The sequence below is a fragment of the Cricetulus griseus genome, chromosome 3 (genome assembly GCF_003668045.3).
Source record: "Cricetulus griseus strain 17A/GY chromosome 3, alternate assembly CriGri-PICRH-1.0, whole genome shotgun sequence".
NCBI lineage: Eukaryota > Metazoa > Chordata > Mammalia > Rodentia > Cricetidae > Cricetulus > Cricetulus griseus.
Window position 1 is genome coordinate 181,512,163 of NC_048596.1, and position 16,895 is coordinate 181,529,057.

General features: G+C 43.1%; 1 protein-coding gene across 1 annotated transcript in view; it reads left to right on the forward strand.

Moving 5' to 3' along the window:
- The first annotated feature begins 1,247 nt into the window (after positions 1–1,247).
- The window catches only part of C3H16orf70 (chromosome 3 C16orf70 homolog), a 27,211-nt gene continuing 11,563 nt past the window's right edge, over positions 1,248–16,895 (forward strand). The window contains exons 1-4 of the mRNA XM_027405790.2: positions 1,248–1,562; positions 7,781–7,863; positions 11,739–11,822; positions 15,358–15,401. Coding sequence (XP_027261591.1) covers positions 1,499–1,562; positions 7,781–7,863; positions 11,739–11,822; positions 15,358–15,401 — 275 coding nt within the window. The 5' untranslated portion in view covers positions 1,248–1,498. The remainder of the gene's footprint in view (positions 1,563–7,780; positions 7,864–11,738; positions 11,823–15,357; positions 15,402–16,895) is intronic.

Sequence of the window (16,895 nt, forward strand, 5' to 3'; positions counted from 1 at the left end):
ATTAAAGATCAGTTTAGGTGGGGGTGGGGATCCACTTTTTGTTTTTGGAGACTCATCCCCAGTGTCTCAGGCTGGCCTTGAACTCTTGAACTCTCAAGCGTGACCTTGAACTTCCTTATAGCCCAACTGTGGGATTTCTGGCAGGCACAAACACCACACCCAGCCTCTAAACATATCTAACTACACGTGACAGCCTTTATTCATCCTCTTCCCCACTGGACATCCCAGTGACCCAGTTGTTGTTTTGGCATGCAACGATGCTACTCAAAGACATCCTACTAGTTTTGTTTTGTCTAGTGCCCATAGCAATGACTTCAAATTTTGATGAAACATCCCCTGTATGCTCCAGTGTAGCCAGTTTGAGTATTTAGTCTGTCACTTCCCTGCTAAATACAATCCTTGGGGCACAATAATGGTAATTGAGCTCTGCTTCCTAGGATCAAGAAACCTTGGATAAACTCCCTAAGCCCCATTTATCCCTCTATGAGACTGAAGGTGCAAAGTCTTGTCATCAAAAGTGGCTTCCGCAGCTTTTTAATTTTGGGATGCCCTAGTGCAGACAGGCGGAGAGTTAAGGCTAAACACAGCCAGAGATGCCCCTCTTCACTCAGGGGAAACAGGCACAGAATGCTAAAGGGTTTGGGCAAGACCATAAAGCATTAGCAAGCAGCAAAGCTGGTTTCAGGCGGAGCTGCTGGAGGCAGCCTCTATCCTTAGAACGTATGCCCCAAACTTGAGCACTTGTGGATGAGACCTGGCTTGGAACCCTTCGCCCTTTCACTCAATCCTCTGGCCCCTAGCCCTTACCCAACACTCGCACATCCTCAACTATAAGGTGGACCCCGCTCAGAAACAACTAGGTCCGAGGAGGAGTCCATTTCTGCACAGCTAAAGATTGTTGCAGCCGGCGTCAGTACTATGGCAAGACAGAGATGATTGTGGGATGCCCGCAGGCCGTGAGTCTTTGAGCCTTCCTGTCCTGGCAGGTGTGTATACGGCAGCTTTATTTTTGTGTGATGTGTTGTGGGCGTTGTCCCTTTCCTTGTGTAGGCACGTATGGGGTGCTATGCATTTTTTTAGGGCCTCGGGAATGTGGCCCTTAGCTTCTAAAGCAGCCGTCCTTCCTGCTCTACTCGGCCGCCGCCTCGCCGGTCAGACCTCCACTACAGAATTCGCGCGTGCGTGACTCCTCCTCAGGCTCCGCCCCCTAGGTTGAGCTCCGCCTCTGCCACGCTTTACGGCCCGGCACGCCACTTTTGCTGCAGTTGCTCCGGTCGCGCCTGCTGCTATTGCTGGTCCTGCCGCGGCTGCTGCCCGGGAGGTGAAGGGAGGTGAAGTGTGTTGTTGTGTCGGTGCTTCTGCCGCTGTCCGGAACGGAGTGGAGAGCCGGACGTCCGCGGGCTGGCGAGAGCGGCGAGTCAGCATCTGCGTGGTCTCCCCAGGCCGGGTCCTGTCTGCGCTGCTGCAGGGAGGCCGCCCGGCCCTGCGAACCGAACCAATGCTGGACCTGGAGGTGGTGCCTGAACGCTCTCTGGGGAACGAGCAATGGGAATTCACGCTGGGTGAGTGGGATCCTTTCAAGACCCTATTCGCTGGCCCCTTCCGCAGCTGGTCTCTGCCCCAGATGCCGCTGCGTCCGCGGCTCTCCGCCTTTTCGTACCCTCTGGTTCCAGGCTTTAAATATCCTCTCCTCCCGTCGGTCATAGGATAGGGCTTCAGCAGGGTCCTCTTAGGAGCTGGTACACCCCAGATACTTGTGAGAAGGTCCTGCGCTTTTGAATTGGTCTCTAGTAACCATCCCTGGGGTCTGAGGATAGATACTGTTGATTGCTATGTCCATTTTGCAGGCTAGTTAATAAATGGGTAGCACCCCTGATCAACCCCCTGGTCTCTGATCTATCTTCCTTTGGTTTTAGAAAGGTGCAGAGGGGTCGGGGGACATGGGTTACCTCTTTTGGAAGGAAAACCTAAGTTCGTATCTCATAATCAAGTGGTGCGGGAAATTGAGCTTGCTTTTGTTAAAGGAACTTCTGACTCGTTCTCTTAACGTGTGATGTCGTAATACTAGATGCCAGAGTGAAAAGTTGAGTGAAGTGGAAATTACACACAGCTTTGTAGACAGTTCAGTTTGTTCACTTTTGGGTTAGTTGGGCCTTTTATGTGAACAAGAATATTTGTATTTAGTAACTCCAGTGTGTTTACTTTATGCCAGCGGTAAGAAATGAGGGGTAGGAAACAGCTGCTGCTGCTTGTTTGTGTGGGCCTGAACCTCTGTCACTCTGGTGTGGGCTCCTAGACTGAGTCAGCTGGTCCATTTGATTATGGCTTATCCTTGAATGTAAAAGATTCAGATCTATAGAAACAGCATATTGGAGAAAACTAGCTGGGTAGATTGCTGCAAAGAACCTGCTGGGGCTCGGTGGCTGCCTACCTCCTGCCGGCTGTAGAAGTCAGTTTTATCAAGGAGTCTTGGCTCTCTTTTCTCAGAATTTAGACTTTCCTGTTTTATAGAGTTAGCAAAATTGAATGTGCTATGAAAATGTTCCATTCAACTGTGAGGCACCAGGAGCTTGATTGAAGAACTAATGGTGTTTGACTTCTAATTAATATCCTTTTCTTCCCTGACAACTCCTACCTAACCTAGACCTTCCTGCACTGGCTAAGAACCACAGCGTTCAGACTTCAGATGGTACAATTAGACTGGATCTCTTTGTTTGATTTAGTGAATATAGGAGATTGGTTGGGGTAAGGACATTTCCAGAACACTGAGCTATATTAACTAACTACCAAGGGACTCCTGGTAAATGTTTGACAATCAAACCCTAAGCTGCCAGTTTTCAGGAACCAAGGATTTGAGTAGTTCTTTCAAACTGTCTGCAGTAGCCAAAAATAATAGTACACTGGGTTCAGAGTTGAACTTTGGGGGGAAACTCAGGAAGGATCTGAACCTTTGTGATTACTTGTAAACATTCTCATTGTTGTTGTTTTTGTTTTTAAGTTGGGTTTAATTTGTTTGTTTGTGTTTTAGACAGGTCCTAGCCCAGACTGGCCTCAAACTCCCTATGTAGCTGAAGTTGATTTTGACCTATAATATTTCTGCCAAATGGGTTTGTGTAGTACTAGAGATCAAACAAGAGTGTGCCACCATATCCATCTAAAGTCTGGTTTGGGGGGTTGTTTGTTTTTGTTTTATTTCATGTGCATTGTTTTGCCTGCATGTTTGTCTGTGAGTATATAGAATCCTCTGGAATTGGAGTTACAAGCAGTTGTGAATTGCCCGGTGGGTGCTGTGAATTGAACCAGGGCCCCCTGAAAGAACAGCTAATGCTCTTTAACCACTGAGGCATCTCTCCAGCTCCCAAGTCTGTGTTTGTTATTTTAAATTTATTTAGGAGGGAAGTACCAGAGTTTGATTTTACACACACACACACACACACACACACACACTCTCCATTTCTGGCTTCAGCAGGCAAACATCCATACACATTTAAAAAAAAAATGTATGGGGGAGGAACTCGTGTGTGTGTGTGTGTGTGTGTGTGTGTGTGTGTGTGTGTGTGTGTGTGTGTGGTGTGTGTGTGTGTGTGTGTGTGTGTGTGTGTGTGTGTATGTGTAACCTGCAGGAGTTGGGAGTTGGTTCTCTCTGCCATCTGAGTCCTAGTGATCAAACTCAGGTCATCAAGTTTGACAATAAGCACCCTTGCTCACTGTGCCATCTTACTGGCCCTAAAATCTGCAGTTTTATGGAAATCCAGAACTGGGTGTGATGACACAGGACTTTAATCCCAGGATTCCAATTTTTGTTTGTTGGGTTTTTGTTTTTTGTTGTTTGTTTGTTTGTTTTGAGACAGTGTATCTACATGGCACTGGCTATCCTGGAACTCAGCTATGTAGACCAGGTTGGTCTGAGAGATCCACCTGCCTACCTCTGGCATTAGCCACCACACCCATAAGTACATTATTAAAGGAAATAGAAGGCTCATTTTAGAAATTACCCAATGAGATGCCAAACCACAAGTTTTAAAAATAAGGGCTTTTTGTTTTGGGGTTTTTTGGTTTGGTTTGGTTTGTTTTTTTGGTGATGTTTTTGTTTGTTTTGTTTTGCTTTTTTGGGGGGGTGTTTGATTGGGTTTTTGTTTGTTTTTGTTTTTGAGGACAGGGTTTCTCTGTAGCCTTGGCCATCCTGGAACTCACTGTAGAATAGGCTGGCTTCTGACTCACAGAGATACATCTGTCTCTGCCTCCCTAGTGCTGGGATTAAAGGCCGGTGCCACCACCACCGCCTGGCATAAGGTATTTTTAATTATGGTGATTTAGAAAGTTGACAAAATATGATGAATGAACAAAGCAAAGTTAAGATAGTAGTTTGGTTAAAGGAACTTTTTTAAAGGCTACAGAGAAGCATAAAGGTCCTCTTTGAAGGACACCTTTCTATTGCACTCAAGGGTTGTGCCTGTGTGCTGAGTTGTTGTTGTTGCTCTTGTTATTATTACTATTATTATTATTATTATTATTATTATTATTATTATTATTTGGTTAACATACAAATAAATGGAATTCACTGTGACATTTTCATACGTATGTATCACTATACTTTGTTCTTATTTGCCCCCTATATTACCCATCCCCATTTTCCTATTTCCCTCACTGACTGGTCTTCCTCTCACCACTGCGTTTATCTATAGTTTACCTTTGTAGTAAAAAAGGCAAAATCATATTTGTTGAGGAACACAAAATGAAAGAACTTCAGACTCCCCTGGCTTTAGATCGAGTGGGTTAAAGTTGTAATTCTAGGTTGGTTTTGGATTGTTTTTTAAATAATTGTGGGGAATTTTTCAAAATTTTGTGGGTGCGTGCGTGCGTGAGTGTTCCAACACCTGAAGAGGTGAGGAGGTATAGGATCCCCTGGAGCAGTGTGAGCAGCCTAGTATGGGTGCTTGGAACACAACTGTGGTCCTGTGGAAAAGCAGCAAGTGCTCTTAATCATGGAGCCATCTCTCCAGCCTTTGGATTTCCACACTAGCTAGCCTCTCTTAGATGGCCCTGGACCAGCAACCTCGGGGGCATCATTTTTATTCCTTTTCATTGAGTAATGAAAGGACAGCATTCTGCTGGGAATGGTCACATGGCTTCTGTTCCCCGGGGAACCTCTGCAGACTTGATAGATTCGTGATAGCCGAATGAGGAGGGATGGCACAGAACACTACTAGCTGTCATCCAGTCTACATGTTATTTCTATTTCAGGTGTATTTTGCAGTAACTTCAGGTAGGCAAATGCAGCCTATATTTTGCCTATGGGTGGAGAGACATAACTTGGAGAGTCTACCTGTTCCTCAGGGCTCCAACTGTCAAGGAGTGGCTTCCTAATAGGCTTTTATAATCCTCTCCAAACCAATAACTTATGAATTTAGCTAAGCTTTTGTTTTGTTTTTTAGCTTTTGAGATAGGGTCTCCCCATGTAACCCTTGTTGAACTAAATCTATCTCACTGTGTAGATCAGGCTTGCCTTGAACTCACACATCTGCCTGGGATTAAAGGGTGTGATCCACCATGGCTGGTTTTCTGGACTCCATCTTTAATCCCACTACTCTTCACAGTGAATCCGGGCTCTGTGATGTGGGTGGGAGGGTGTGAATCAGTTTTCCCCCTCTCAATCTCCTCTAATCCCAACCATCCAAACTGCAGTTGGAGCTGTTAGGTGGGATAGTACAGAAAATGAATCTGCTTTAAAGTTATGTTCATAGGTTAGAGAACCAGGCAGTGCTTACCTTGTTACCACAATACTGTAAGGTTTTCTTCATTTGCCAGCTAATGTACTTTATCCAGTTAGGTGAAGATGATAAACACATAGCTAGCTGAAGACAGATTTCCTGGTTCTTGTTGTAATCTGTGCAAATGCAGACGTATCTGACCCTTGTAATCATAATTATAATGGAGAGCTGCATCCAGCTTCTTGGCTGCCTTCCTGGCCTTTGTATAATGTTGGAAGGTTAGGGAAATGCCAGCAACACAGAGACAAAAAAACCTTAGCAGAAGACACTGCAAATTGAGATAATGATTTCAATATACTTGAAGAATATATTGATGTGGCAGCATGTGTCTGGATTTGTTTTTAGTTTTCTGAGACAGAATCTTGCCCATACTAGTCTTGGAACTCTGAGCAATCAATCCTCCTGCCTTAGTACCCTGGAGTGCTGGGATTACTGAGTCACTGTGCTTGGCTTGGTTTTGAATCTCATCTTTAGAATATCTAAAGGCAGATTTAAAGGGTCATGTGAGAAAATGCTCCCCAGCATTGCCTTGTTGTACAAATGGCTTGCTGTATCTGAGCTAGCATGTCTGTGGGATCTGCTCATAAACATTGGAAATTGAGTAGAAAATGATCCTACTCAAATAGTTCATTTATCGTAATACATTTTATTTATAATAGTTCATTTTATTTTAATAGAAGATGTGGAGAATATTGTTGAGAGTGAAGGGATTTGGCCTAACCAAGGGGTCCAGAGATGGGCTGGTATTAACCCACATGAGAAAAATAGATGATGTATACAGGAAAACATAATAAATTTATTTGGATTTATAATTAGAGTGTGGTATACTGGCAAAAGAATAATAGCCAGACATGATGCCCCCCCATCTGCTCCCAATCCCAGGATGAAGGTGGCTGAGACACGTGTACACACCTGTACATAAGCACACATGTACATATAAAAAGAAAATTACAGTTGGCCTTCTGGTTGATTGCTTTTAAACAACAGCTTGTCAAATGAGAATGAAATAGAATTGTTTACATGGGATGGACCACAACTTCTAATTCTTCATCTGAAAGCTCTTTTCTGCATATCTCATTTTCTTAGTCTAGAGTACCTCTTCTGAGTATGGACTTCCTTGTGGCCCTGGATAATATTTAGTCCCTCTTCCCTTTCTCTTGTCACTTACTCCACAATCCTTTAGGCCCATGGAATAAGATTCTAAAGCCATAAATAGATAGGTGGTTATTTCTGAGCAGGGAGCTGGGAAATCAGGCAGTAGTATATAGCCCATTCTGTCATTGCATTCATGAATCTGAGTTTTCAGATTTTCCAGAACTTGTCTCTTCCTGTTTAATGTTAATGGGCCCTAAAAACAAACTTTTGGCTGTGAGTCCCTAGAATGTTAGAGGTGTCCATTTGGATCACTTAAACTGGAGGTAAATGTAAATCTGCTTGTAATGGGCCTTGCCTTCAAAAATTTGTGAGTTTTTAAGTAAGAATCAAATGAAATTCTTTGTAAAGTAAGTTGATTTTGATCAGTGTGTGTGACTTGCCTTAAATTACAGTCCCCTGCCTTATAAGAACCGGAATTTAAAACTTCTTTAATGATTTCTTGCAAGTCACAAGTCTTAATACACTCTCACATGGGTTGTGGACATAGATGCCAGAGAGGCAGAGAAAAGGGATTATGGGAAACCAATGTGAGTCTGGACTAGAAACTTTGCCTCCAGAGTCATGAAGTTTGTGCTTTCTCCAGCCTGTTCTTGGTTCATGCTGACTTTGTCTGTGAGCTCTTCGATTGCTTGGGATCAGTTTGGCTGTTCTGTCACTAGGAAGCTTTTTCTATGTTCCATTTCTCCCCTTGGACAATCTTGAATGGTTCCTTGGTGTTTGCTTTCTAACTGTATTCTAACTTACTTCAGGGACTCCACCCTGTGGGCAGGCTTCAGAGATCAGTGCTTAGCACTGTGTAGGGGCAGTAAATGGAGAGACCAAGTAACCCCACAGGTGTCCTTCTTTTATTGCAGGAATGCCTCTGGCTCAGGCAGTAGCGATTCTTCAGAAGCACTGTCGCATCATCAAAAATGTCCAGGTTCTCTACAGTGAGCAGGTGAGTGGTGGCTGACTTGTTTACTGAGATAGAAGCCTGGTCTGTGAGTGAGTTTACCTCTAGAGGAGACACTCTGGGGAGGCTAGCTGGGAGGAGCTGCTGCAGTGTTTCCAACAGGAGAGTCTTAGGTCAGTTTTCAGATATGTCTTCTTGGTTTGGAAACTTCGGTCTTGATAATCCAGTGCTGTCGGGTTTAGAAAGAACAGTAAAAACTAAACTGCTTTTTTGTTTTGTTTTGTTTTGTTTAAATCTGTGCTTACCTACTGACCCCTAAAATGGGGACATTTTCACAGGAAGTCACCAAGTTGTCTCTGACTTTCTAAAGAGCTTGTCACCTTCTTTTGTGATTAAAGGTGTCTTCTCTGCTTTGTTGGTTGTCTTATGTTCAGAATATTGAAAGAAAGATCTCTTGGTAGTAGAGCATATGAATTGAAAGAAGTAGGGCTAGCTCACCCCTCCCCTCTATTCCTCTCCAAGACCATCTTCTCTCCACTGAACTCTGAAACCTGCAGTTCTGTGAATTTAGAGCATACTATGACATTAGAACATATGCAGCTTTGTGAATTAGCCTTTGTGTTGCAAAGCTTTGGGAGCTGGTTTAAGCCTACAGAGGCCAAAGGCTGTCCCTGTGCCTTTGCTGAGTCTTTTTGAGTAGTAGATGGATGTTTTAATAAGTTTCAATTCTTACAGCAGCCAACAGCTTATTTTTGACAAGAATGTTTTGGATGTAAGTGGGTTAGATTTCTGTGAAGCTTCCCAATTTGACTGAGAGCAGCAGCTATATTAGGCCTGTTACCACTAATACATGTGTTCTACAGTACTGTGTTCCTTGGCTACTCTAAAGGATCTGAGAAGGGGAATGCTTAGTCTTCAGGCAAGTAAGTGCCTAGGTATCCATGTGGTATCTGCCATAAAATATGGAACTTTTCAGAATATGCAGGGGTTCCTTGAGTCATGGTGACAGAGTGGGTTCTCATTTACAGGCTGGATGATGGCTTTTTAAACTCTTTGCTCTCTATCATGCCTAACATAATCGGACAGTAGCCATAAAACAAAGTGGGCTTGCATGTAAACCTGAGCTGAATAAGGGTGTCACTCTGGAGACTGGGTAGCTTTGAAAATAGGCTTTATGCTTTCTAACCATTTTGTACAAATACTTGGTTCTCATTTATCATTCCAGTGTTTGCAGGAATGCTAACATTAAGTTCATTTTCCCCAGTATTTTCTTTTAATTGTGTTAGTGTTTTTGCCTTTGTGACTATATGTACCACGGGTGTGCAATGCCTGGTGCCTGCAGAGGCCAGAAGAGGATATGGATCCCCTGAAACAGGAGTTAACAGATGGTTGTAAGCCACTGTGTGGGTGTTGGGAACTGAACTTGACTCCTCTGCAAGAGAAGCAAGCACTCTTAACCACTGAGCCATCTCTCCAGCTCCTCTTTAATATATTCTAGGCATATGTTAACTTAGTAGACACGGTTGCTTTTTGGAATTTTAAAACTAGGTTTCATGTAGCTAGGCCTGGGCTTGAATGTTTGAGCTTTCTGTCTCTACTTCCCAAGTGATGGAATCATAGACAGGTAACACTATGCCCAACCAAACACATGGGTTTTTGAGTCTGGATGTACATTCTTGCTATTTTTTAGTTGTATGGTTTGTGAATACTTGGTAACTAGTCTGTCGTTCATATATTATTAGAACAATCTTCATGAGACAGTGTCTCAGGGTATACATAGCTCTGGCTAGCTTGTAACTCACTATATGGATCAGGTTGTCCTCAAACTCAAGCAGCTGTCTTCCTGCCTCTGCCTCTGCCTCTGCCTCCCAGATGCTGGGACTAAGGTTGTGTGCCAACCACCTGGTTGGGCTTTGAAACATTGTTTAGCAAGGATCTAAAGATATTTTTGGAAGTGGGGGTGGGATGGCAGACACTTGTAATCCCAGCACTTGGGAGGCAGAGGCAGGTGGATCTCTGAGTTTGAGGCCCGCCTGGTCCCAAAGTGAGCAGCTGTTATACAGAGAAACCCTGTCTGGAAAAAAGAAAAAGAAAAAAGAAAAAGAAAAAAGAAAAAAAAGCAAATTAGATGCTGTTGAAGCTCTGGTGTGGTACTGTTTTTCAGACAGGATCTTACTGTGTAGTCCAAAGTGTAACCCTTCTGTGTCAGCTTCCTAAGTGCTGGGGTCACAGGTATGTGTCACATGCTGCCTTTGATGTGGTGTTTCTTAAATGTGGTTCTGTCATCTCTTACCTTCTTTCTCTACATAATTTTCTTTTTGCTTCCAAATGCAGAAAACATTGTGCTCCTAGTAAAGGTTCCAGAAAATTTTTTTCATCCTGTCCTGTCCTCGTCTCTCCTCTCTTCTCTGTTTTTTTCCTCTTTGGTAGTGCTTTTTTAAGAGGGCAAAACAAGTGTTGATGGTGCCACCTAGGCCTGATGCCTTGTGAGAGTAGGTGAGGGGGGAGAGCAGACTGTTTGAGCTAATTCCAGAAGGCTCTTTGGAGGGAATTTCCTGAAGGCCTACTGGATAGTAGTAGCCTTCTAGTTTATGTCTCTGTCTTTTAAAACCACGCCTGTGTTACTCATTTTGTTTCTTTAGTTTTTTAAAAAAACAAAGCCGGGTGGTGGTGGCACACACCTTTAATCCCAGCACTTGGGAGGCAGAGGCAGGCAGATCTCTAAGTTCGAGGCCAGACTGGTCTACAGAACCAGTTCCAGGACAGGCTCCAAAGCAATACAGAGAAACCCTATCTCTAAAAGCAAAACAAAACAAAACAAAACAAAACAAAAAAACCTTTGAACAGCTTTGTGCCAGTTGAGTTTGAGATAGTGATGTTCTTCCCTTCAATCTATAGTAGTCAGTTCTGTGAGGAGAGTCTTAAGACATTAAGTCTTTGATAACATTGAGATAGAAGCAGGAAGGTAAAGCAGACATTGTTCTGAACTGCCTTCCTTGTCCTCAGAACAACCTTGGAGGAAAGAGGTGACAGTACTCCTAGGTAGGAACCAGAGGCTGAGGGCTCTCCTGTTCACAGATGTGTCCTGCCACTCCCCACAGGACTGGGGAGAGGTGTAGAAATATGACTCCTTAGGTCTTAAACTTGGGCTTTTCAAAAAGAAGCACTTTCATAAGGGATAGGATGGGGAAAGAAGAAAGGAGAGTTCTGACTTTCGGTTTGGCTTGTTTTTTTTTTTTTTTGTTTGTTTTTTGTTTTTTGTTTTTTTTTTCTGAGACAGGGTTTCTCTGTGTAGCCAGGGGTGTACTGGAACTCCCTCTGTTGACCAGGCTGGCCTCGAACTCACAGAGATCCACACCTGCCTCTGCCTCCCAAGTACTAAAGGTGTGCACCACCACTGCCCACCCAGCTTGAATTCTGTCTTTTGTATTTCTAGATCACAGGTGTTTCTTATTCCAAGAAATTGGTCCAAAATATTCAAAATAAGTATGTGATGGCTATGGATAGTGCTGAGAGCCTGGGTGCCAACATGGGTTCAGCACACAACCAACCTGAGGCTTTTCACAAGACATGTTCCCTGTTAGTGTGTTGTCAGAAAACTATTCAGGTGGATATCCCCAAGAACATGGCCTGTTTACTCAATTTTATCTGTGTCTCACGTGTATTCCTACTGAAGTCTAAAAGGGAAAGGCTTTTTTTCAGCCAACATTTTAAAGCAGGAGTTGCAAGTCAGAAGTAAGAGACAGTGCATTCTGATACTGGCACCATTTTTTCTTTTTTCTTTTTCTTCCAAACTTCATTAGTTGGGGGAAAGGGACTATCTTACATATTCCCCGTGTTGCATTTTTGTTGTAAGGCTTTTCAGTGGGTGCTAGTGAATAAAACAGTTGTTCAAAGTGTGTTTTATTTTTGTTTTGTAGTCTCCTCTAAGCCATGACCTCATCCTTAACCTGACTCAGGACGGGATCAAACTACTGTTTGATGCTTTCAATCAGAGACTTAAGGTAACCATAAATGACAACTATAGTTTCATATCTGGCTGGTCCAGTCTGTCTAGAGTTGATTAACATGTGCTATTGTGAGGTGTTTTGGAAATTTATAAGTGGGTGTAGACTTTTTAGGTTCAAAGAACACAGTGTAGAAAACTAAAGCTGTGCCTATTCCTCTAAAGGTAGGTAGAAAGATAAAACTGAGTCGGGGTGGTTGAAAAGAGCTTTTGTTGTCCTTTGCTCAAGGACTAATAAGAGAGTGTTGTAGATTTGGGGAAGCTTGCTGGGAGAAGGGGAAAGAGTATTAACAAAAATGCTATAAAGAAGTTAACCCAAATCTTGTTTAAAAGGGGCTGGGAATGGAGCCTAACTATAGATTTTAGTCGGGCTTATGTCCAGACAGTATGACCTAGAAGATCGAAAATAAAATTTTCTTCTGGGATTTATGGTTTGGTATTAATACTATCAGTAGTGAGTTGATTCTGTAACCCCATTGTGGAAATATAAACAACTTGCTGGTGTGTGGGGTGTCTTAATTGGTGTGCAGTTTGCCAGCACCTGTTCAGTCCAGGATGTTTGTAATACACTGTTTTCAAATGCCTGGACTGCACAGGTTAATCATGTGACACCAAACTAATGCCTCAGAGTCATGAGGTTCAATGGCACAGCAGTGCTGTTTTCCTGCTTACGCTATGAAGTAATCCTTCCAAAAGGTGACATGCTTCCCAGCTCCTGTCTCCAAGCACAAGTGAGCTCCTAAGAGAAAATAGGGCATGGGAAGGATTTCCTTGGAGATCCTTCTGGGAGGTTGTAGCTTTCAGAGAATGCCTGCATCTTCTACAAGCGGGGCTTCTGGCTGAAAGCAGACAGTCTCTTCTCTGTCAGCATAAGGTCCTGACCTTAGTAAAATGACAGCCAGTTTGGCAAGGTATCCTACCATGCCTGGGCATTCTGAAGAGGACCTGGCTACCTTCTGAATTGCCAGTGTTCCTATCTTCCTTTTCAGGGCCTCTCACTTAGCAGCAGCTTCCACACTTACAAGCTTCAGACTGCCCTTAAGTAGCTACATATGAGGTAGACTTACCCAATATGCCTTAATACATTCCCTGCACAAAATAAGTCTTAACCCATAAAATAGCTTAATGGGACCAGTGAACAGTTCACACAAGTTTGAAGAAAAGGATTCCTTCAGGTGCCATAAAGGCCTAGCAGACAGCAGTTCTTTCCAGCAGGAAAGATCAAAATATCGACATAATAATGGAGAGGTTTCTAACTTGATTCAGTGTTGTGCTTTTTTATTTAAAAATTTGTGTGTGTATGTGTGTGTGTGTGTGTGTGTGTGTGTGTGTGTGTGAGAGAGAGAGAGAGAGAGAGAGAGAGAGAGAGAGAGAGAGAGAGAGAGAGAGAGAGAGAGCGCATATGTGTAGAGGTCATTCTCTCTACACATGGGACCTGTGGGTTGAATTCAGGTCCTCCAGCTTGGTGGAAAGTGCCTTTACCCTCTGAACCATCTCACTAGCCCAGTACTAATGTTTAAAAAAAAAAAGTTAGGGAACAGGGCTGGGAATATATATTAGTAGAATGCCTGTCTTGGGTTCAGTCCCCAGCACCATATGAGCCAGGAGTAGTAGCAAATCCAGCACTGGGGGAGAGAGGCATGAAGGTCAAGAGTTCAAGATCATCCTTGACTAATTAGGTAGGGACTTGAAGGCCAGCCTGGGCTACATGAGACTCTGTCTCAAAAAAAAGAAAAGGAACCAGTGTGGTGGTGCATACCTTTAATCCCAGCAGAGGCAGGCAAGTTTGAGGCCAGCCTAGTCTACAGATCGAGTTCCAGGACAGCCTCTAAACTACAGAGAAAAACCCTCTCTTTAAAAAAAAAAAAAAAAAAAAAAAATATATATATATATATATATATATATATATATATATATATATGAATTTAGATATGGTCTCTTGCCAGAAGTTAGGCACTTTTGAGTGTGGTTGCTGATGTTTCCCACAACCTCTTCCACATCTGAGTTCAGAGTAGCAGGACAAGCCAGGCATTGAGCTAGCTCTGCTTGTGCCATCCCCCACTGGAGGAATAAATGGCACCTTCAACCCCCAACCAGCTATGTTGTTGGCTGCCACGCCATGACATCACAGGATCAAGGACTTTGTTGTATTTATTACTTGGTACCAGTAATGCCTGAGTGTTCAGTGCCTTTTCATTTGTCTCCGCTCTGACTCCTGGCATTTCATCTGAGGCTGAACCTATTAAAGAGACAACTTCACAAGGGCCCTCAGGACCTTCAGGTTCAACCAGATCCCCTTCATTTAGGGATATAATCCAATACTCTCACACTTGCTCTGTGCTGATGGACCTCTTCCTCCATCATTTTATATTATAAATAAAGTAAGCTAATTTGTGGAGTTGGTTTGTTTTGTCTTGTTTTTTTTTTTTTTTTTTTTTTTATTTCAAGACAAAATTTCTCTGTGGCCCTGACTGTCCTGGAGCTCACTTTGCCAGGCTGGCCTCTGCCTCCCTAGTGCTGGGATTAAAGGCCTGTGCCAACACCCAGCTGGTTTTTGTTCTTTATAATCTGTCAGTTATAGCATGGGACTTGATATATTGGTGCACACGTTTAATCCCAGCACTTGAGAGGCAGAGGAAAGAAGATCTCCGAGTTTACGGACAGCTTGGTCTATATTGTGAGTCCCAGGCCATTCAGGGGTACATAGGGAGACCCCCCACAAAAAAAAAATTATGTTGTGAAAGAAGAAAAGGTCTTGATATTGAACACATGGCATCAACAAGCTGGGTGGATATGTTTCCTGGACATGGCATTGTCTTGTAGAATGTGTTCCAGTATGACTCAGAAGTGATCAAAAGCATCCACAATCAGCGCTTGAACACTGCTAGAAGAGGGGAAGTTATGGCTGGGTGTGGCACCATACACCTTATAATTGGAGAACAACCAGGGCTACAGAGTGAGATCCTATCTCAAAGAAAAGTTTATGGAACAAGGTTATGATTTGTGGTTTTCTTCCTAGTTTTGTTCTTTATTTGGAGATAGAGTCTTACTATTTGATTTGCTCAAGCTAGGGATCCTCTATCCTCCTCAGCCTCCTGAGTAGATAAAGATATGAAACACCACACATGGCTCTTCCTAAATGAGAACAAAAGATTGCATGCAGTGCTTCAGGAGAATCTTGGCATGGGGTACTGGTGCTGACCTCTTCCAGAGGTCCTGAGTTCAATTCCCAGCAACCACATGCTGGCTCACAGCCATCCCTTATGAGATCTGGTGCCCTCTTCTGGTGTGCAGATATACATGGAAGCAAAATGTATACCTAATAAAATCTTTAAAAAAAATATTATATTATATTATATATTATATTGCTAAGCTGTGTTCTCAAGTTTGTTTTTGGGGAGTATGTTTTGCTTGAGACAGAGTCTCAAGTAGCTCAGGCTGGCCTTGGATCCTCCTGTCATAGTCTCTGAAGTACATCTTCCTTTTTATCAACTTGAACATTTATAGCTCCTAAACAATGTTTTATTTTTTAGGTGATTGAAGTTTATGACTTGACAAAAGTAAAGTTAAAATATTGGTAAGTTTTCTCTCTTACTGGTGTGTTACATTTGGTACAGACCAGCTCTATCTACTGTCATAATTAAAGTCCTAAAGGATTTCGTTTGTAACAAACAGTACAGGGATTGCAGCCTAGTACCATATTTCCCTGAGGCAGCCTCCCAGCTTACTCAGTTTCATGAGGAAGTAAGCCTCATTAAGAACATGCTGGGTGTTTAATACGTTACATGTATATATAAAATCTAATTCAACTCTCTTAACAGAGTACCACTGCAGCTTAGGAATGCTATGACAGTCTCCTGAGTCATAACTACCCTTCCCTGTATAGCCTTTCTGTGTCACCTCTTTTCAGATTTTTCTGAGTAACAGAAATGGAACAAACCAGGTAGCTCTGACTCCCAAACCAGTGCTAAAAAGACAACTATTTTAGAGTAGAAACTGTGTTTTAGAATGAGAACAGAGAGAAACAAAGATAGCAGGAGCCACTGGCATCTCAGGCTCCGTGGAGGCTCTGAAGGGTGACAGGGTGGCAGAAAAGGAGTCTGCAGAGCCCAGAGTAGCTCCAGAACAACCTTAAAAAAAAAAAAAAAAAAAAAAAGGAATGAGAACAGGATGGCTCCTGTACAAGCCTTAGATACCTGAGCCTCAGTTGGCAAAGTGCTATGCTCACATTTAGAACACAACTCTCAGGGGCTAGGAATAAATTCAGCCTCAGTGGTGGTGAGCTTGCCTGGCATACGTGGAGCCTTGGGTTCATTCCCCAATATTGCAACAACAAAGATGATTGCCTTCCAATAAGCCTTTTTAGGCTTCTTATTGACAAGAACCCAATTCCTGAGGCAGTTCAGACAGCATTTGCTGATAGAGGAATGGACAAACAAGGTCTGTTTTGTCTTCTCTGTCCTTTTTGTTTGGAGTCAGTAATATATTGGGAAGCCCCAGAGAGTCAACTCTGTACATGGTTTTCCTTAAATAATTGACCTATTTCTCACTTAATTATTTTTTCTTGTTTGCAGTTTGGTTTTTTTGTTTGTTTGTTTTGTTTTGTTTTTGAGACAGGGTTTTGCTGTGTGGCTTTGGCTAGCCTGGCACTCTGCATGTAGACCAGGCTGGCCTTGAATTCACTCAGATCTGCCTCCCCAGTGCTAATTAAAGTTGTAAACCACTATGCCTAGCCATTTTATTTTTACATTTTGTGTGTGTGTGTGTGTGTGTGTGGCTGGGGGGTTGGATTTTCAAGAGGGGTTTCTCTGTGTAACAGTTCTGGCTGTCCTGGAACTTGACCTATAGACCAGGTGGTCTCGAACTCAGAGACCCACCTGCCTGTCTGCCTCCCCAGTGTTGGGATTAAAGGCATGCACCACCACCACCCAACCACCCAGCCAATGTGTTTAAGAAGAATAACTCTTTAGCCAGGTGTTGGTGATGCCTTTAATCTGAGCACTTGGGAGGCGGAGACAGGCAAGTGGATCTCAATGAGTTTGGCACCAGCCTGATCTACAGAGAAAGTTGA